General features: G+C 34.4%; 1 protein-coding gene across 1 annotated transcript in view; it reads left to right on the forward strand.

The window, feature by feature from the left end:
- LOC149803325 (growth factor receptor-bound protein 2-like) overlaps positions 1 to 19823 on the forward strand; it is a 42660-nt gene extending 22837 nt beyond the window's left edge. Inside the window, exons 4-5 of the mRNA XM_089953031.1 lie at positions 8135 to 8306; positions 13797 to 19823. Of these exons, the coding sequence (XP_089809157.1) occupies positions 8135 to 8306; positions 13797 to 13994 (370 nt within the window). The 3' untranslated portion in view covers positions 13995 to 19823. The remainder of the gene's footprint in view (positions 1 to 8134; positions 8307 to 13796) is intronic.
- Positions 19824 to 23882: the final 4059 nt, after the last annotated feature.

Consider the following 23882-nt stretch of genomic DNA (forward strand, 5'->3'; position numbering starts at 1 on the left):
ACGAAATTCAATGTATCTCACATCATGCATCATGACCAATGCTAAACTATCTCTTGGAAACAAGGTCCTTGTTAACTAATTTATTATTTTACTGAGTTTATTTCAAGCTTTAATTTCAGTACTTATTATTATATTGCAATCAGATTTAAAATACATTTAGGATCAACAAAACTGGTACGATTAAACCAGTTGTGTTGGTAGATTGATCTATCCACTAAGGGTGATTAAAAAAAGAAAGCTACTTGACCAGTGTTTTTGTCACCTAGTGTACATGTTGTATACAAATTTTGAGAGTTTGGCTGGGTCAAAGAAAGTTGCTCATTAAACTGTAGTTACAACTTAGAGCAGATTGTCTGTTTTGATGAAAGTCGTTTCTGGTTGTTACGTAAACCGAGTTATCTTTATGATGCATGTGGGTGTTGCCAATTTTGGAAAGCTCACTTTCATCTTAAGGTATATTCATGAAAGTGACAGGGCACCTGCTTCTTTTTCTCATTGAGATAAGGATACTTAGCACTGCTCACATTTCTTGATTCTGTGAAAAAATTCTGGTGACTTTTATGTGATTGAAGATTTCAAAATTGTCAACTGTTACTTATGTCCTTTGAGCAGACATGTTTACCATCACAGATTGGTCGTCTGTTACATATTGGAATGGTGTGATTATGAAATTTAATCTGATAGCCACTTAATGGATCATTGTCTCAGAAATGTTTATTGCATTCAGTATGAATCAGCAAGTTTATGATTGACACCTGCACAGAAAGTAATTTTATTGCTTCCAATTTTTCATTTTGGTCTTAGTTTGCTATTTTTCCTACATGCACACATAAAGTACAGCTCATGTGTATTTTCAGAAGCCCATGCAACATGGTGGGGGACCTAATCCCTCCACTTTCACTATGCAACAGAGCAATAAAATACTAACATATCACCACCAAGCCTCGGTTAGCATACTGATGGCAATAGTTTTCTAGCATTTATCCCCCTCCCCCTTGGAAATGGTCTCTCCTTAATAAAGACTTGGTTTCAGCGGATGTTCAGCAGAAATCAAGGCATTGACCAATGTAAGCACTGTTATAAAATGTTAGCATCGGAATTTCAGTTTGGGAAAGGTGCGTTTCTATCACAAGAATGACTTGGTGCGTTGGACATAATACATGTAGCTCAAATTATGGTCCAGTAAATAACAATGGAAGTTTTACTGATTGAAATTTGACTAGTCAATTAATGATGACCTTACATGGAAAGACTAAAATGTCATGCATGATTTACAATGACATACCATTTCAAGAATCAAGTAATCTTAATTTCCATTAGTACAATAAAAGTAAAACGTCGATCTGTATGTTGAGAGAAGGTTGATCAACTTATTTTGGATTATGTTTACACTTTTACTTCATCAAAGCAATCTGAACTAACTTAACTGCACCCTAAGGTTTAGACAATTCAATTCCAGTTCACAGCCAGCCACTTTAGTTTTTTTTAAATATATAAAAAAATGAGCAAATTCTGAATTTACAAATCAAATGACCCAGCCATGAGGCTGATTATACATACTGGTTCAATTTAAACTACACGTGCCATTTAATTTACTGTGCTAGATCGTTCTTTCCGACTGAGATATTATTTTTTTTTATAACATTCATCACCAGATAAATTTATTTCAAATAAGTAAAGGAATGGCATGGAAGGGCCCCTCCCTGGCAAAAACCCCCAAAACATGCAAACACACAAATGTACGGTCACTTGTTACATGAAATTTGACTATTGTTTTATACTTGCAGATGTTTATTGGGTATGATGCACACTTTGAGTAAATAGACACATAGGCTTTGGGGCCCTTTTGAGGAAATTTGGGGCCTTTTTGAAATTTTGGAGAGAAAAAAACCAACACATGACCTGATCCAGCCATGCTCATGCATGGAGTAACTATCGAAACTTGTGCAATATTGGTGTCAAATCTGAGTGCAGTTTTGGTGTCAAATCTGAGTGCAGTTTTGGTGTACGTCTAGCATTCATTATCATTCTTTTCACTGCAGAGTGCAATAGTACTGAATTTCATGAAACTTAACAAAGCATATTGCACTGCAGAGTGCAATAGTACTGAATTTCATGAAACTTAACAAAGCATATTGCACTGCAGAGTGCAATAGTACTGAATTTCATGAAACTTAACAAAGCATATTGCACGAACTGCAACAGATACAAGGAAATGAATGCGTCTGTACATTCCAATAACATAGTATTGAGAGATTTTACAATAAAAAGATTCAGTGTGCCAAATGTACTTGAAATAGGTCCAATAGCACTTTCTGAAGTTTCTGTTTCATGTTAAGTAGAGAATTTCGTAATGAGCACTAGAAAGCAATAAATCAATTTGAGATACATGTAGAGACCAAACTTTGTATTACTGCTTCTGATTATTTCTGTAAAACCGTGTTAGAGAAATGTAAATTTGATACGTAAATTATCAATATAAACAAAAAGTTAATCTCACATCTCTTGCTGAATCCATTTTAGCTGCAGAGCAGTATACCAAATACAGAAATCTACTATTAAATTACTACTGAAAGAAATTTGTTTGCATGATTTTTTCAAATTTTTATCCTTTTTTTTGTCTCATTTAGGCAAATGCTCCAGTAGTCACAAACAGAAAACTACAATGAAATAATTAAACATTAGATCTATATTACTGTTTGGTTAGTGACACATCATTTCCGTATGACAAATTAGTTTTTTTTCTATCATGATAAAAAAAAATTTTAAAAATTTTTCTTACAAGAACAATCAGATAATAGGACACGTGGATGCGACCACGCAGAATACATTAAATTTCTTAAACATTTAAGATTTGACAAATTTTCACATTATTATTCATTTTAACAATATGCTGATGTCAGATTAATTAGAAACAATTACCAAACTTTCGCTGTTAATGACGGAACCATAATTTGAACTGTAAACTACAGTGTGCCAAGTCAGATGGCTTCATGTTAAAAATGTGCCATTCTGGAACTGAAATTGACATGCTAATTTTATAAGTGTTTACAGTGGTCACTATCTTTCTTTTCAACATCTACTCAAGCTAATTCTTTATTAAGAAGAGACCATTTAAGTTTCCAAAGATTTGTATCATTTGAAAATTTTATCTTGTGATGCATACAAGAATAAAAGAAAATTGCCTCAGTCAGGAAGAACCATAAATTAACTGACCAGTCCCATACAGTATAAATGCAGTCGGAATTGAACTAAAGTTAGTAGCTGTATGCATGTATATTCAGCCTTGTGGCTGGGTCATTACTTTTCAAGGACTAAACATGTGGTTTGCATTTAAGTTCAGAGGTTTTTATTTTTTATTTTTAAACAGAAGCAGCTGTCATCAGGAATTTAAATGTACATAACTCATAGGATTACTTTTCAAAAGATCGACCAGGTCTCATCAGGTCTGTGCGGTCGTTTAAGATTTCTGTGAATAAAATAAAAGCATGAACTTGTTGCAGAAGGTGTTAATCAGCCTTATGTAAATGAAAAAAGTACAGTAGTATCAGTACAGTTTTTTAGGCATTGCAAATACATTAATATTATCCAAAATTTGATTTGGCATCATATCTCTTACATAGTCTTTATATGAACTAGGAAATGTGTATAATCATCGGATAACGATGTAGATAAATTGGAATCTCTCTCTCAGCCTCTAAAGAGCATGCTTGCAGGGGTCATACACAGGAAGCCATGCCCATTTAATAATAAAAATAATAATAATAATATTAATAATTAATGACTTTATTTAAAGAGGGTAACACAGTTAGCTAAGAACTAATCTACCTTGAGGTCCTCATTCAAAGGAATTTATTTATTTTATCTGCATCTCTGAAGCCACTAGATATATTGTGTTTGGAAGAAGGAAATAGAGTGGGCATTTCTAATCTTAACTATATAACTATTCCAGAGCAAAGTTCCAGAGTATTGGAAATGTTTTAAATATAATTCCTTATTTGGTTTGGGAATTTTATACTGTTTGGTACGACATGGATCGCAGGTGGGGAGTATTATCAGGTAGCCTATACTGGAATAGTGATTGTAAATATTCAGAAGCACTATTATTGGATATCCTGTACATTAATTTGGCTTTTCTCAAAATGATTTGGTCTTAATAGGTAATATTTTTAACTTACAGCTGAATTTTCCTTGCTTTCTTTCTGGATTGAAAGAGCTCAAATGCTCTTTTTTGAAGATGCGCCAGCTTTCCTATGTTTTTATCATTTGAATTACCCAATACTTTATTACAGTAGTCTAAAATGGGTTGTAAGTAACTGTTATAAAATAGTTTTCTGTGCCTTTCAGGGAGAAAATGTCTTATCCTACCTATTTGAAAGAGACCACATCAACTATGTGTTGGTCATCCTCAAGTACTCTGCAATAAAGCGTGTTGTGCAGAGCAGTTCTCAGTGAGCCACCACGGCAACTCCGTCAGGATGCCTGGAGAGATGGTGGAGTTTTTTTCTTAATCTTCTCCACTCTCTCTCCACCAACACCATGTTGCGTGGGGTTCCAAAAATAAATGTGAGCTGTACTGTGCATCTGTCATAGAAATTTAGGTTTACCAAATCAAGAGATAATAGTAATTTGCATGTGTGCCCCATGCATTTCAGATATTGCCACCATTCAAATTACTCTTTTTCATATCAGCTCCACTGTTGACTTAATCTTACCCACAGAGGCTTAGTGCAATTTGGTAACTGCACTATTTTTTGTCCATTAAAAGATATACAGCCAAATCCAGTTCTCTTGATTACAGGGGGGTTGTGTGTGTGGAAAAAAAAAAAATCATTGACATAACATGGTCCCAAGATATCAGGGTTTTGTTGACAAATCTACTGCAGAACAATAATTATGCATCTTAAGTACCATGCATCTTGAGTACCAGAAATGAGTAGTTTTGTTTTTAAAAACAAATGGCATTTCTAATAGTTTTTGTATGCTGACCCAAATCTAGACCAAATTCAGTACATATACATACGTATCATTTCTTGTAAAAATTTCTCCAAGATGGACTTTAAAGCTTGAACTTCATCAAATTGAGTGGGTCCATATGTTACTTCAGACCAAAACTTATGCCCAACATAATAGGGTTATTGACTTAACTGTGGTCAAGATAAGCTTGGAAAATTTGTGTAATAAAGGATTTTTTTGGGACTTGACCAAAACACTCAACATGGGGTCTTGAGATAACTGAGTTCAAGATAAGTTGGTTTGACTGTGCATGCAGTTTCTAGCTGTTCTGGTCATAGACCAGAAGAGCCTGTGCTATGACCTATAATCTGTCATCTGTTGGTACCAGTTATTACTACTCCTTTTAAACTCTGGAAGATTGACACCAAATTTTACACATTCATCATAAGGTATAGTGGGTTCTGAATTAAAACAGTGCTCAACTTCTATGGCCACCAGAGTGGCCATTTTGAAATCTTGTTATTTGTTACTGCTTCTAAATAGATGGTCATATCGGCATAGGGGTTTACACTTAAAGATTTCCTGCGATGTCTAGTTAGTCTTCAGTGAAAATGATTTTGTTCTGACATTCATTGTGACTGTCGTGTTGGCCATTTAGAAAATCGTGTTGCTACTCCAGAACAGATAGGGATTTTGCTGAAAGGCTTCTGATTAAATCTAATTGGTCTTAAATGAAAATGGTACCAGTCCAACATTCAGTATGGCCACCATTCTCGCCATCCTGAAAAACCTGTTATCGTTTCTCCACCTGAATGGATTGTCATATAGACATGGAATTTTTACCAAAAGACTTTCTATGAGGCCAAAGGCCTAAATGAAATGCATCCAGTGTGGCTGCCACATGGTTTAAACACAGAATTTAAATGAAGAAACAGTTTTATCTTGGATTATTGGAAATTCTTTATGGCCAGTAGGTGCTAGACCTTTGAGGGATTCTTGTTTGCTTTTGTGTCATTGTTAGTTCGTTTTTAATGGCACTTCTATCACATTACTGGCCATATCATGCCAATTAAATGTGAGTTTAGTACTTAGTCCATGGACACAACAAGGCATCTACCTGGGTTGTTCTGGATGGGTATAGAGTTCACAACCCTTGCAAGGCCTGAAATTTTATCATTTGATTCAATGTTCCTGGACAGGTATGACCCATCACTACCCAGGTCTGCATTCACCAAGGAGAGGTTCAACTGACGTGTCTGACAATGCAACTATTTACTACAGTGCATTAATATAAATGAAAGATGGGGAAAAAATAACAAACAGATTTAAAGTTTGTTCAGTGAAACAGGAAACAACCCATAATAAAGTCGGTTTATATACAGTCAGCAACCACATAAGTAAAAATTTACTTTGCAGATGGCTCAGCTTCATATGAACCCTGCCTTGTTTGCTTTGTGTTGTTGATAGTACATGTACTAATAGATAAAAAGATGGTGACATGGTATTCAATCAAATAAGAATCCCTCAAAAATCCCACGTTGATATGAGTATATGTGTGTGTCAGTTGTCCTTTTTTCTGAGAGGAAAGTAGCCAAGTAGGTCATGGCCTTGTCAGGACAGAAATCAATTAGGTCTAATTCCCTGACATGGTGAATAACTGGTTGTGAAAATTCACTTGGGTCACGGAAGTCCTCAAATCAGTCCTTACAGAGTTAGCTTTGGAAAGACTAGTAGATAAAGAGATGGTGACATGGTATTCGATCAACTTAGCTATAGCTTGCTATACACATCAACAAGTGGGTTGGACCATAAGGACCTGCCATGCAGTTTTAATGTAAACCAGTTGCATCTTGGATTGTCTACTACCTGACAAGTAGGAACCCACCACAATAATAGGTGGTTTAAATCCTTTCAGTCATCTTCACCATAGATGTGAAGATCGGTATTGTCCAGAGATCATTTATGCAAATTCAACACTGACAGCTGTTTGACTGGTTCCTCCTTCATATGTGAAATCTGTCTTAAATATATCAGATAGTACTGTTTAGCATTACTTGCATTTAATTACCCTTATGAAATGTAACTGATTTAAAAAAAAAACTTCTGTGAAGCGTTGCCTAATACTTTATCTACAGGGTCATACTTTTGAAGAAATAATTTCAAATTTCTGCCAAGGGTAGTCTTTCAGAGCACTTAATTGCACTAGACACTTCTGTCATGTTAAGCAACTCAGCAATCAGTAGATGTTCAGTCTTGAAAACCCTGGACAAGTCAACTATGATGGCAACTCTGGAAAGCCCTGGACAGGTCAGCTATGATGGGCAAATAGATATACATAAAATACAACCTTCTTAAGAAGGTCATAGATATTAAGGCCTTGATAGCGTTTGGCTTTGTTTGCATCATCACCATGGTTGCCAGCAACAGATGCATGTTCAACAACTGCCTCCAGGTTCCTCTCGAGAGCACACAGAGCTCTTTCCTTACTTGCTAGAAACTAAACCTGTTTGATGGAATTATAATGTTTTGCATCAGTTTCAATCAATTTGCTACATCTTTCCATTCAGTCTGCATCTGGATGAGAAATGTAGCCATAATGGCACCCTCAAATCCTGGCATACATACTGACTTCTTGTTTGCATCTAATGCAGTTATTTTTCTGTTTCATGAGCCATGCTGTGTGTAGCAGTGATAACTGGTACATTCTCCTTTAATTTTTGCACTATATCTACCTTTGATCTTAACATTCAAAACAATGCTCCATCAAAGTCTGACCCACTGGTGCATTAAGTGATGGCAGATCAGGTCTGTATTGTTTGCATTTGGACTCTGCTTAATAATTGAGTATATATGGTACCTATTTTCAAAAGAAAATGTTAGAAGTTAAACAACGTAAACCATTCGTTCCTTGGGACCTTTCTTTTGCAGCACATGCAACTGGAAAAAATTAGTGAATGTTATGATCTTTCAACCAAAGCATTAAATTGCAACAAATACATAATTAGCCCTGTAAGGTTACACATTACATTGTGTTTAATTTTATAAATCTTTCTTATTTATGCCAACATAGCAGATTATTGTTTCCCCAGAAATTCAGGAAAAATGTAACTGTAAATTTGACATTTGTAACTTTGCATAAGTTTAGTTCATTCCTTTTATATGATTTATTCCTTTTCAGATTTCATGATCAAGTACAGCATTTCAAAGTTTTACGAGACCAGGCTGGAAAATATTTCCTCTGGGTTGTGAAGTTCAACTCCCTAAATGAATTAGTGGATTACCATCGTACAACTTCAGTTAGCCGCAACCAAAATATTACACTGGTTGATATGATAGACACAAACCAGCGGGTAAATATACAAATATTTTTTTTCCTGTGCCAGAATTTGTATTATTAGTCAGATTTACTGAATTAGCTCACATTTTTTCAAATCATTTTTGTCAGTCCCACATCAGTAGAAAAGTAAAGCACAGCATTAATTTTGCCAGAAGGCAATAGGGACACCTGCCTGACCCACTAACTTAGGAAAGGCAAATGAAACCAATATTACATGAGCACATTCAATTATGTTCGTAATATTTTGAAGAGGAGAAGAAGAAAAAAAATGCAAAAATATTGAGTATTTTCAATATATCAATTAACAATCCAGACTACCTCCCTTGGTCTGAATCTTGTTGCACTGTACATCAAAATTCATTTAGCGCATGATACACACGAAATATACACATAGAAACCAAATAATTTCTTTTTGCATACATCGAGAAGTTTCAGGGGAAACTTGGGTTCTTTTGTGCAAAATGTCAATTTAGCAGCATAGCAGGCTCCAAAATGAAATAAATTATTTTATATCTTCAAAACATTTATCTGAAAGGTGTGCATCTACAGTGATTACCATGGAAAAGGTAAGTAAATCAAGGAATCACGTTTTCTTCTTCACAGACTTCAATCTTTACCAAATGGTCCCTTTTGTCCTTGATGAAATCCCAAGTAAATATTGTAACAGTTATCAAAGGAAAATGTTTCCTTGACCATCTGCATCATTGAATCTGAGGCAGAGAGAAATCCACTCATAATAAAATCAGACAAACATTGGATAAAATGTATCAAAAGCTTGGAAAATAAGTTTGTGGCCTTGTGGGTTTAACTCCATTTTTCAGCACATGATAGGTGGCTTGATACAGTGAGCAATAGAGTGGAGGAAGAACCCAGGAAAACCCAGGCAGAACCATCACATGCCCACATTGGCCAAGCTCTGACTTGACCCATGAGGACAGAAGTGAGATGTGATCCATAAAGGCGAGTGCCTTGTACCAATTTGCCACCTTGTGCCCCCAGAAAATTAAGAAAATAAATACTCATAATGAATTGTCAAGTTACAGAAGCAAGCTACCAGGCATAAGATGTGATCTTGTAACTTCTTTTAGTGGTTGATTGCATGGAACTTTCTGAAGATGTACCACTAGAGAAAATTGTGTATTTTCTGTAGAAATGCAGTTTATATAACAAGTTTTGTTTATGTACTGTATTGATTTTATATTTGTTGCCTTTAGATTTTGTTTTTATACATCTTACAAAATTGTAACATCTTAACCTTTTATTTTTTCTTGTAGTACTTCATATTTACATTTCTTTGGAAGGGTTGAGGGTTGATCTTTATGTTTTGGTTTGCAATCATTCAAATTTACTTTTATTTGGCTTGATGTAGCCATAATTATGCTGTTGTGCACATTTTCTCACCTTACCATTAACAATTGCAGTCAGCTTGTTCAGAATTTGAAAGTCGATAATTGTTAATCAGATAATGATGCACTTGAGTTTTTTGCCAAGAGTTTATGGAACATATCTTACTAATATTGATGTTGAGAAAATATATTATAGGGCATTTTATTCAGTTATCCCAGGATACCTAATTTTAAAATCATTGTGACTAAGAACTGATACTGTGAGTAAAAAAATATATATTAAACTTGCACCCCAAACTTTTTATGGATTGAAACCAAATTTGGTATTACAAAGACTGCTTTCAGAAACATGTACCATACAGGACAAGATTATGCAGTCATGGAAAAATTATTCTGTACAGTTGACTGCTTAATCCCATTAGTATTAGGAAATGAAACCAAATTTGACTGTTGTCATTTATTTTCTATGTGAGATTCCATATACTGACTTCAAATATTGCATAATTTGGCATGTTTTTTTATACTTTGCAAAAGATGTGGAATGAAAACTCAACAAACAAGCTCTGTAACATCAAACTCATCATTGGAAAGTGGCATCCCTTATATAGAACTAATTGCAGAGATAAGATGGTACTGTTAAAGTCTCATTTAGTACACACATGACTGACTGGTGCATATTTCATAAAGGATACACCACGATTAGAGTACATACTCTGCCAGTGTTCACTGGAAGTGAAACACATTGTTGTCAGTTGTATTGACTTAACTGAGTGAAATAAAAGTTTTTAGCTGAACTGGTCAAAAGCCTTGTGAAATTAAAGTATCGCATTTTGTCTGACATCCATCCATAAATTCTTGTTTGTGAACACACTAGAGGCTTCATTTCTGAACAGATTTGAATAATATTTACTACATAAGCTTATATTATCAAGGTCTCAGGTGAGTTGGAGTATGAGCAACATACATGCATTTTAACAAGACAATTGGCATCTGATTATTGGACCTTGTGAAAATTTGAAAGACCATATTTCTGATCCAGTTTTATTCATATTTGGTATAAAAGCTTACATCTTCTTGATGTGACTTCGCTTATGAGTGACCTCACTACTATTAATGAAATGATCTTGCACTTTAGAGGCTGTTTCTCATCAGATTTGGTACAGTGTGTGTATGCTTATATCATGAAGATTTGGGATGAGTTCGTTTATTTTGAGTTACATCCATATGAATGATGTGATCTTGCACATCTGATTGGCTGAGCCAGTTACCACTTTTGAGACTATTTCTGATCTAGATTTCTGAACAGATTTTGATCTGACTTGCTATGTAAAGTTGTCCTGCATTAAGTACTGGGATATCAGTCATAGTGTGTACATAGGCCTGGAAGAATTCATTGTAAAGTAACTGCTGTTGGGTTTTCGATTTTTGTTCTTTTCTCAGAATTTGATTAAATTGTGACAGAAAAAAGATTATTCTCATATGATTTCCAGAAAATCTCCTTTGCATGCAGTTGAAAATTTTTCAAATATTTCTAGCATAGATCATCTATCAGTGAAGGAATCACTGGTGTTTTCACTACTTCCTCGTATGAGATTTTAAGATGGTCATCTTCAACCTTTCATATTTTCCATTAGAACCCATTAAATTATGATGAAGTACATAAGAGTGACTCCCAGATGGACTTCTAGGAAGTCTGTTAGAATGCCAACTTTTAAGAAGACATTGTAGTCTGATGTTGATGTGCTTTACTCCAGAGAATAGTAAAAACATCTCCCAGACTAAGCACATACTAGTATGCTCTTCCCAACTGAAAAATATTAATGGATGTTAAGTGGAATTACCACAGATAGGGCACCTAGAAGGGTGCCTATGTGAAACGTGTACAATTTAGTTAAGGGTCTGCAGCACACCTCAAAACCATTGAGTAACCTAAAATTTAATTTTGACCTTAAAACCTATCAAAAAAATGCCTAAAAAAGAGAAGGAGACCTAATTTTTTTATATAAAAAAACTAATTGTTTTAATACAAAATTGAATTGCTTTATCCTGACTCAGCAAAATTACTTTTTTACACGGCTTTTTGTTAGCTGGTCAAGAAAGCATATGAATTATAAAAATTAAAGACATCCTGTCATTTTATTCCATCATTCATTTGATAGGCATATCATTGTCAAGAGTTTTGGAAAGAGCAACAGTTTAATTCTTTTAAATGCATTCTTTTGAAAATTTTAACTGATGCACATGAAATCATATTTTTTTCTTTAATTGAATGAGCCAGGCTTGTAATCCAAACCAGAAGATGCATTGCCAACATGGTGGAAGTTGTACATATAGTTACCGAAATTCTGAAGTCGCAAATATTTTGTTACGCTGTAAAAGTATGTCAACTTTTGGACCAAAATTGGCACACCATATAACAATTATGTAACTTTTCTGTCACAAGAGCTGTTATTTTAATAGGTTGGATCACCAGTTTAAGAGATACAGACTTCTGATCTGCAACTTTTGGTGATTGTTAGTGCCAACCTATAGACGTAAAAAGACCGAATAATCTCTTTGTATTCTTGAGAAGTATTGTTGAGTATTACTTCTCAGTTTTCAGGTGCAAGAATGCATGTAATTAGAGTGAGCAGAACCATGCATTTACATTCTCTTATTCGCCTGATTATATTTTTATTTTATTTTGGAGTTAAGCAGAGTAATGTGAATTCAAATTTGCAAGCCATGACAATTCCCCCCTCCCTGAAAAAAAATTCACTTGAAGAAATAATATCACAACATTTATTTTGTTTATGGTACTATTAAAAATGTTTTATATATCTACATGTTTGTAGAGTCCCCATTGATGAGAAAACTGCTGATCTCCAAATATTACAAGTTGTGACTACATGCTGTATTTAGATATCAACTTTTGGTCAGCTCTTTGCAGTGTATAATAGGGTTTATGTGGGGAAAAACAAAATGTAATTATCAGACCCCAGTAAATCTCGAAACTGTAATATTGCTCCTTAACGATGCATAATTAAAAATACCATGAGCATGACATGTAGCAATAGTAAAACTAAGTTGGCTTTGAAAAATGATGTGATGGTTGGAAAGCAAGTGAATGCAAACAGAAATTGTGCAAGTTGAGGAATTTGAGTCTTTTGAAAAGTAGCTTTAAAATCCATATAAAGAAAAGGTATAGATCCTATGACAGGATATTGTGTATAGTGTACAGTGTAATTTGTAATAACTGTGTATAAAACTGCAGGCCTAAAGATGTTATTGGGTAAATATTTAAATTTCTTTAATGGATTATTTGTTCAGCAGTGTGCAGGAGGACATTTAGTGGAAATGTCATAAAAAACAAAACTCTAATCCTGTAGTTAAGTGATGTAAATTTTGCCTTCTTAATTGGGCATAATTACTGGATTTATCCAAATCAAAGATGTTTATATTTGAAATGAAAAAGCAGTGTGTGTGCATGTTTATCAAGGAAGATGCCTTGATTATGCAGAATATGGTGTATACAATTCACTGAAAGTTAATATCAGTTTAACATTAGACATTAACATTTTTGGGGATAGGTTTATATGCCCACCATAAAGTGGAGTATATTATGTTATCAATTTTAGTTCAGAAGAGTAACTGGTACTCAGAACATCTAGTTAACAAACTTGGATGGCCTGCACTTTGGGCAAGAAAGACCTTTTAACTTTTGGGGTAAAGCTCATTGTTCAAGCCACTGAGTGAAAGAAGAAAAATGGTTTCTGTACATTCTTTTAGAATTATCCACAATCTACTGTCACCAGACTATGTGGATTGCTTGCACTTGGGCTTTGGATTAAGAGGGTCTAAGGTAAGGGTCACAGTAACTTAAAGAAAAAAAATCACTTTTTGCACAATAACATCAGTTTGTACATTTCACACCTAAACCAAACTTTGTGAATATGAATGGCTTGTGCTTCAATGTAAGGAAGAAGACTATCATTTTCAAGGTCAAATGGTCGAATGACAAGATCATAGCGATTGCAAGAAAAGTGGTAGCTGCACAAAATGTTAAATTTTCTATATTGACAGGTATTGAACACACATGGGCAAATGATGTTCCATTCACTGTACTGGTATTTTTTGTTTGTTTATTGATTGATACTAATGTATATGTTTCTCTTCAGAACAAGCCAGCTGCAACTAAAAAGAAGTGCAAAGCTATGTATGATTTCCAACCACAAGAAGATGGGGAGTTGAAGATCCGCAGAGGAGATGTAATTCTAGTGGAAGAAATGGTTGATCAGCATTGGTGGAGGGGCACAAATGCATCCACAAATCAAGTTGGGCTTTTCCCAGTCAACTATGTCCAGGAATTCAGCTAATTTTTCCTCAGTCCAAAGAACAATGACTTTGACTATAAGGAGAACATGAAAGACATACAATAATTCACGTGGCTTTGTATGTAACATCACCTGCATGTTTTATTCACATGGATACATTGGTCAAAAAAAGATAACAGCCTCAAAAACAAAAATCTTGTATATTATGTCATCTAACGACATCAGGCTTAAATTATTTGTTCATTATTTCAACCAGGGGTGGGGGGAGAATAATTTGTGTGCTGTAAGTAGGGTTGTCATGGCATTGCTTCAGAAAGTAAGCTATTTAATTAAAAAAAATGACATTCATACTAAGACTAAGGGTTTTTATATGGAGTATCTCTTTTGCTATGTTACGATATATGTGATGGAAATGCACATAAGCACCGTGATGTAGACAAGTTAAACAACGTTAAATTAGTTCCTTAACGGAAAGTTTAAAATAATTTTAGAATTTATTAATAATTCAATGCCTGTTTAATTCTTTAATCTGAATGCTTCACACAATATTGCTTGATCATGCATAGTGTGATGCAGCCTTCTTTTTTAATGGGGAAATGGGATAGGTATGGAGGGCATCCAATTGTTATGACTGTTGGTTCCTCAGTTTAAGCATTAATTGGCATGACCTTTTAATTGGCACATAGGTGCTTGTCAATCATACTTGTCCAAGATTCATTATGCTGTATTGAATGACAGTCAATCTTGCTTTCTTCATATAAATGTTGCTAATATGAAAGTGTACATAGAAAAAGAAAGTAAAGAAAACCTAAGGGAAATAACTCTCCTCCCATTTAAACATGTTGAGTGTGCCTTTCATTTATGCCCCTTGGTACTTTCATATTTCATCCTAGAGGCTGGTTATGATTTTTCTTGAAACTCTGGTTCTCCACAAGTTTCAATGAGTCAGTCGATGTTATTTTGCTATTGTACATCATTTGCCTTTGTAAATAATATTAATTGCCTTCACTGTTATAATTAAGACTTTATAAATTTCATTAAGGCCCTTTGTTGGAAGAGATAAGTGATGGTTACTGGATGATGTGATGTTTTCCTTTACTTTTAAGTAGAACTTGAGTGATGTTTACATACTTGTTTCCTGTATCTTGCATCATCTTTTCTGTCTGTTAATAGATGTTAATAAAAATGTTTTTATTTACAACTTTATGTAATCATGGTGAGAAGAGTTATTAATTAGTGGCAATGATAATAAAGCTAATCTTTGTTGATCAGCTTTAGTACTACCGAACCTACAGTAATAAAAATTTAACATTTTATATTTTTTATTACTGATTCAACAACTGGTTCTTAAAGTCTCTTGCAAATAATTCTCCAGATCTGTTTAAAATATCTGACCATTGTTAGTGCACTTCGAGTAGCCAAAAAGACACATTGGCATCTACACGTATTTAGTTGACAAGCATTACCAGCAAATTTATACCAAAGAGGTTTGAAGGCAGATCACTCAAGACTGGTTCACAAAAGCTCTATAACACCTAGAATTGTAGATCAGCAATTCTGAATTTCCTTGTAAAATATATATCTTGTTGGATTCTGGAATATAATCTGAACAAGCCTGTTATTTTGATTTAAATATTTATTTATATACAAGTGTATACACAAATATTAGGGCTCTTGTGTGCAGCTATGACAAAGTTTCAGTAAAGGTTATCAACCTTCAGAAATCAAAAACAGTATTAAAAGAGCATTAATTGCTTTACACTTTCATGATGGATTAAACTGATTAACACAGTTTACCAAATTGTTGCTCATTCTTAGACTCACCAGCACAAGTGAGCCCTTTTAAGTGCCAATTTATCACTGATCATGGAGAAGAAACCCAACTGTATTCAGTGTACTATCTTCATATTTCTGAACAAGTTCACCCCTATGGTTAGTTAAACTCAAACAATTTTCCTTAGTGTGCATTTCTATCTCTTGGCAAAACTTGTGCGACAAGCAATTGCTGAAATCTCTCTAGAATATCCTGATTTTATATCATTTTGCAGAGGCACCATGCATGTCTGATGTTTCTTAACTATATTTAAGATTTCAAATCGGTCTAAAAATGAAACATTTTATTCGCCACAACCGTAGTACACCTCCAGAGTGGAGAGCAACAAATATAGGGAAAAAGAGCTACCTCATCTGGTCCGTTGTTACCTGTGATGGGGACATTGCTTGTACAAGATCATCATGGTATACTTCATACACAGTAGAGCTATTACATCAAATATGGTACTCTGAATTGGTAGGTAATCTGGTTTCATCTGACAAGTTTGCTTTTTAAGAAATGAATAAGAATGACCAAATGAGGAGGCATACTAACTTTAGAAATGCTATACAAACAAACGAGAGTATGAAATAATTATAATTTGTATTTGGGAAATTGTATGTGCACTTGGGGCCACAGTTATAGTACAGTTCTAAGCAGTTTTAGAAGTTCTATATTCCAGCAATATCTAAACCGCATTCTTTCAGATATTGATGAATTACTCTGTTTGAACAATGACCTTTTCAAGTAAACATCTTATTTTCAAACTGTTTTTGACTGATTCAACTTTCAAGTTTTGTAAACAGTTGAGCAGGACTAAGCTATAAAGATTACATTTGTGAAATTATATTGCTTGATGAAATCTGAACTACAGTGTAGTTGTAGTCAGTTATATTACTTTTTAATGTTTTTCCCTCACATTTTTGACACAAAATTTTTAATTTTTTTGCAAAATTGCGATATTGTACTTTCTATTCCCAGTCTAATTAAAATCAGATCTCTACAACCTTTTATTACATGGAGAGCTGACAGGCACCTATCAAGAAATATTTTCCAATATTTCTGAATTCCAAAATATATAAATTTATCAGCCACATTGCCCTCTTTCATAAGCTTTAGTCTTTGTTATTAGGTATCCTCAGACATTTATGTTTTGTGGCCATACTTAAAGAATGGCATGAATGACATTGAGAATTCTTGATGGTGTCTCACAGAGCTCTTTGTAAGATGCATCAATGAAGGTCTGATCTGAAGGGGGTTGTTACAGTTGTAGCTCAAGTCTTTTTAGTACATACACAATAAATAAGATTACTAGGACAGCACTTGTTCATTTCTGTGATTGATTGATGTTTAATAGCACATTAGCAGATGGAGGACTATTTAGGTTCAGAGCCAGTGGTAGTAAAATGACTCGCCCAGAGATACACCACAATAAACCCTGCTTACCTGGGCACAATTTCAACCTTAAATTCACTGATTGTGAACCACCAGTGAACCATAGCAGCTTACAGAAATGTTACATGAGAGAGGCAAAGTAAACTGAATCAATGAATTAGAAAAATGTAAGTGATTAGAATAATTTTTCCTTGTAAACAATGCCTCGAGCATGGTTTGGTTTAGTTTGGTGTTTTATGGTGCAGCAACAAAAACATAGGTTATATACTGCCAAAGGATTTGGGGTAGAGTGCCTTGCCCAAAGACACAACACAGTAGCCGACTCCAACTGATCTGGTAGTGGTATTCAAAACTTGCACCATTTTGGTTATTCTGAGCCAATATGGCTTCAGCTTCTATTAATCTTTTCCTGCAACATGCAGGTCACACAGGGTTTATTCTACATACCTTAGCCAGCAGGTGGTTTGCTAAGAGGAGATAACATATTGTTGACTGGTGTCCATTTTGATTGCCTTCCGATATAAGAGGCAAGGGCAGAACTTGTATTTCATTGAGTGTAAATGAAATTGATATTAATCTCTTGTGTTTTTTTCTTCTAGTCTATGCTGGTCATAGTAGAAATTGTCAGTAAGCTCAGGGTTTCTTTTTCCTGAAAGCTGAAAAATGTAAAAATGTACAGAAATGAATACATAATTGTATATGCCACGACACTTGCATGTTGGGTGCACAACATACCTTGTACATTCTGCAGAATACTTTAAAGTAAAAACACAACAACCGTCTATTGAATGAAATACTAAATATACTTTTAGCCTACTTAGCACAAGTGAAAACTTTATAATGCTAAGCACTGTATATTGACAAAAGTTAACCACATCTTGAGCTCACAAGAGAATGTGTATATAATCATTAACTGAATGGTCCTACAAGTTTAATATGTAATCGGATCAGATCCATATAAAAATGTAGTTAGGAGCATAGCATGTATTGCTTAAGGAGGCATCTTAAAGTTTGTGTATTATGACTTGTAAATTTTATTTCAACAGTGTTTTGAAACTTTTTGACAAAATTCAGTGTTCATCAGCTTGGTGACAGAAATTAAAAGTATGTGATCTGATTGTGTTGGGACTATTAGACATAAGTGTATAACCATTAGACATCAGTGTGTAACCAGTTTTAAGACTTTAAAATGAAAATAATTCAAATTTGTTGTAAAACGTTTGATAAATCAGTTAAAACTTTTTCGTCAACAATAACAAGGTGAGATGTGTAAAGGGCTTCCAGGGACATTGTATTCATTAATAATTGCTTTCTTTGTGTTGGTGATATAACAGGGATGATGGATAATTTTTCATAGATCTAATTTACATACGATTTGCTTACAACTTCTTGACAAACTTCGTTCCTGAAGAGACCCATTTTGATGCAAACAAATTTTGTTATAATGTGCCATGTAAATAAAAAAAAAAATTTTATTTGCAATGTTTATCAGTTTTCCCATGTATTTTGTGTTAGAAAGCCAGTTTTGTTTGTGAATTACAAGGTCAAGGTTACAGTGATCAGGAAGATAACAGAAAGGATTGAAAAGCACTGCAAAAATGTATCTTTTGTACATCGAATGCGGGATGTTTCTTCAAACTCAGTTCAGGTATGCATACTTACATGATATGGAAGAAAAGCTTACCTGGTGTATCTTAATTTGAATTTTAAGTTTTCAGATTTTATCACCTCAGAAGGGACACACACATGAAAGTGTTGTTGCCAAGTTGAAATATTTTGATTTGCTGTGATCTATGTGTGGTACATTTGTTTTGTAAGGGGAGCTATTGATGTTCCGTTTTTGTTGTCTCCAAGTTTTTTATTGTTTAAACTGGTAAAATTTAGTTGGACATATGGTTGCTCAGAATAGCTGGCATGGACTTGTATGATTTACTAGTATAAACTTGCACACAAATTTTGGATAATTGTTCACAAATACATAAATTTTTTTATTATAGCTGCATAATGTTTACAATGTAATTGATAATTTTTGGATTTCTTGTCCTAGTACAGTGCATTAGGATTCAAAGAAATGAATTGCTTTTTCTATACTGATTGAGCTTTTAATGAGAAGAAAGAACCACATGTCAGATTCTTCATGAACAATAGTCAAATTTATTGTCATACATTTCCATTATTGCCAACTTTGTTTGTTAATATCATCATAATAGGTGTAAACATTTATCTTTACAGGATTTTAAAAAACAAAACAAAATGAGTGGTAGAGGAGCATTGTCAAAAGAATTTTTACAGGGCCAAACACAACTTGTTCCTTAATTTGGGTTGCTGAAACAACAGAGATTTCTTGAATTATTTGACTCCTATTTTAAACTGGCATTTTAGAAAAGTATGTTACCTTTCTTTGTAATTTTCAGTTGTATTATGGTATTCTGTGGATCATTTATCAATCCAGAATGTATATTCTTTAAGTGTTGCCAGTTTTTGTACAAATTTCATATAAACTGCGAATTTAATTGGCTCTGACAGTAAGCTCATCTCGTTTCCTCACTCCCTCATACTTGTGGATCACACAGTATTCTTTATATACAGTTTTAACTTTTGTATGTACAATATGAATACAGAGTACCTGGTAACTGTAGTTCTAAATAAAGTACAAAAATTAACCAGACTTTCTCCTTTGTTCATGCTTTTGGTCTGGAAATAGCAAGTGTCTCCACTTTATGTATGTTAACTTCCATAAATCAATGCTTAATCTGCAGCGTGAAATGATATCTTCACACCCAGGTGTGTTTTAAAGCTGTGAGATTGGGAATAAATTGACGTCTCACCATCTGACCTTCTGCCTCTTGTTAAAGAATGAAAAAGTTTGTTTTAATAACTGTAACAACACATATCTGAAAGAAAAGGATAAAAGGCACACACACACACACAAAAAACAATACAAGACCTTGGGAAGTTAGCATGCTACACATATATCCAAGATGGATTTGATTGAAGAAGTTGATGTAATCTCCATAATTGTATCATAATGGACATATTAACAGAGACTTTTCTTTGTGTGTTTGATAAGAGGTGTCTATATCTTCAACCTGTGCAAGTTTTGTGAATTTTTTAATTATTATATTTTGGACAGTAGGTGACTTTTTCCTCTTACTTTTTCAATATAATTAGGCTTTCTTGGGAATATATATCCAGCTGAGACTATCGCAATAAAATGTACAACAACCTATGTTTTTAATTGATTTTGGATTGTGACCCCTAACTTATGTAAAATTAATCAGTTTTTAAAAATGTTAAATAATCTTAACATTTCAGTAAATTGTCTTTAAGAGGCATGTTATTATTGTATCTGGCATTTAGCAATGCAGCGTGCTCACTGATATTTTGTTTGATGTTATTATCTCACCGTGAAGTGGCAAGACTCGAGTATAACATTTCTGATGTAATTTTGAGCTCACTTGGCTGTAAGGAGACCATATTTCTGATCCAGTTTTGATCGAATTTGGAATATATGTTGATATCATTAAGATCTCAGATGAGTTCAATATTGAACAAATTCCAACATATTAATGAGGTCATCTGATGGCTGATCTTGTTAACACTCTGGAGGCCATATTTTTTATCAGCTGTGTGATCAAAATTGGAATGTATGCTTGCATCATCAAGATAATGCTCAAGCTGCATGTAAATTAATCAGTTAATAATTGCAATGCCAGTAGCTGGTAAAGGAGAGTAACATTGGTCAGAATGTTACGTGATCAAAATAAATTGTGTTTATTTCTGTACCAACTGTAAGGAGAACTACTTTTCTAAGAATACTCACTTCTATAAATAGAATCACGTGTACAGCATAAGATAAACACTGCCAGTGAAGGCAGACACGAAGTAAGCATTAAAGGAAAAGAGCATTTTAACAATTTTTTAAAAAAATATAGAATTTAGCTTCCGTTGGTTGAAGGACTGATATTATGATGACCTAATTACCATCAAGCGGGACAATCTCAAGTGCTATAAATAACTACATAACATAAAATCCCAAACATGTATTACTATGCTCAATTAAGATTTCTGTTTTTTAATGATGCAAACAAAATAACATAATGAATAATGTAAATTTCAGTTATAAGAGTTTAACATTGTTTTTTTTCTGAGTTTATCATGGTTTAAACTCGGTTGCCAACTCAAACAGCTTACATTTGCTGTGTGTCTGTGACTGACAGTTTCTACCATGATAAACTCAGAAAAAATGTTAAACTCTTAAATCTTGCATGTGATTGGCTGACTTTGTTACCACTCCTGAAGTCACATATCTGATCTGATTTTGATAAAGCTTGAAATGGGGGCCTTTATCATCAAGATCTAGGATGGGTTTGTTAATGAGCAAATTACATGCATATTATGTAATCTTGCATTTGATTGACTAAGCTACCACACAGGAAGCTGTATTTGTGCAGAGATTTTGATCAAACCTGGATTATGTACTTGTATCATCAAGATCTTTTTATCAACAAAGAAATATAACTACATCCCTTGCCAAACCTGTACATGCTAATCTACACTGCATGAAAAAAAACAGGTATGTTTAAAAAAAGCAACTAAAACACTTAGCAAGCAGGTAGTAAACCTGTACCCACATGGGAACAAGAAAGAAGTGTTTCACCCCAAACCTAAAAACAATAAACATCTGCATCCACGCAAGAAAAAGCAATGAACAGACACTCAAGATTGCACTAACATCCTTCTGTGTTATTGCAGTTGGCCTCATTTTGGGGCTTAAACATTAAGAACTCGCATGTTTATGGCAGACAGTGGCACAACCTGGAATGTTGCTTGGCTTCCACAGGTGTATACATGATTGAATTGAAAAATAATGAGATCCAACATAGTATCATATTGGTGGCAAAGACTCCCAAAATTTCATACAAGTACACCAGTTTACACTCAGCTCTGCCATCTCGGTTGAACATCTACACAACATGACGTTGATATTGTAGTCACATGAGCACCACCAAACATCGTTATATTACCATCAACCTCAGTTCGTAAAATCATAGTGAAGCCACTGATCATCTGTCTGATTCAATTATTGCAAATCTGACAGTGTTGATGATGGCCAAGTTATATTGTCAACACTGACATTGTGGATGCCCAAGATAAAACCTTCAGTGACCACAGAAAGTGCATTTGTTGTTGTTTATGCAGACTGAACCTCACCAACACTGTAATTTCTCATGCTCATCACAGACTCACACCCAAGCGTAGTTAATGAACAGTTTACATGGCAAATAAGTACCCAACATGGTCACAGCGCACCAAAACATGTTCATGGCATTTCAAGATGGAGACTAAGGTGGAAATCAAGAGTATATTGTGATACTTGATTAGACAGGAGTGTTGGAAGTTTCTAGGCAGGTTAAATTGCTATCAGAAACCCAATGAAGAAATTTAACTTGAGATAATCAAGTTGCATGTGCATATTACAAACTATGGTCATACATGCATGTGCATATTACAAACTATGGTCATACATGCATGGGCATATTACAAACTATGGTCATACATGCATGGGCATCAAAAGATTCCTATGGGTATTCAAATACCCAGAAGGACTACACTATATCTGATTTATTCCTTTTGTTTGGAAAACCTAGAGTTGTTCAGTCTATGGTTGATATGTATTTTCATGCACATGCTAATCCCACTACTCTCCCTGCTTCCCCCATTACGTTATATGCATTGTTGTGATCCTCTCCAACAATACTCTGTTGTTAGAGGCACAGGTGTTCAAATGAAAGTTACTGATGCACCTGTGGAAAACTAAACATAGTAATTGAACCTGTTGTATTTTCAAACAATAATTTCAGATCACGAAGTTAAGGCTAGCCTTAAACCAAAGCAGACTGCAAAACTAAAGTGCTCAATACAATTGCTGGGGCACATTAAGGCTTTAACCAATAAGTCAAACACAACTTAGCTTAATTCAGCCAAACAAAAGAACACCTTGGTGACATTAAAATTATCCAAGGCAGATGTGGCACAAATGCAAAAGACTGGTGGAATAGTTTCAATCCTCATGGCTATTCCAGCACATTTAACGGCTGCAGCTCCTTTGGTTGCAAAAGTGGCTGTGTTAGGGGCTGTCAGAACTGCCTCTGCAATAGCTCTAAAACCAACGGTGAGATGACACATAGCCTCTTCAAAAAAGGAAAAGGACTTCAACCATCTCTTTGTCATCGAGAGCAGACTTGGGGTCAAGGTCTTTGGTTTTGGCCTCACCATTGACCAGTTTTGTTTCACTTGTGATGCCGAATTCAAACATTTCTGAGGTGTCTTTATGTGGGAGGAACTGAGAACCAAAGATTCTCAGGTTATCTCGATCAAATGATAAGTGGTAACCTGGATTCAACAATAGGACCTGGAACTCAATGGGTCGTACACAGTGACACCCAAACATCTTTTGCAATTTGTCTTGTGCGGACTTGTACCACCACATGAAGTTGCTGATTATTTAAACCAGGGCACTGGCACTGAACCACAATCACCATTTTATTCAACACAACCATTACAAACTTTGACGGATGGCTCCATATGCAGACACCTTGTTGCTAAAGCATTGCATGCACTTGAGTGTTGACCAATCCTGGAAATGCTTATTGATTTTATGTTATCATTTGAAAAAGGGTTAGAAGTGAAATTAAATGTTATAATTTTAGGTTAATTTT

This window comes from Sinohyriopsis cumingii, chromosome 3, assembly GCF_028554795.1.
Source record: "Sinohyriopsis cumingii isolate HCF-2022 chromosome 3, ASM2855479v2, whole genome shotgun sequence".
NCBI classification, from domain to species: Eukaryota; Metazoa; Mollusca; class Bivalvia; order Unionida; family Unionidae; genus Sinohyriopsis; species Sinohyriopsis cumingii.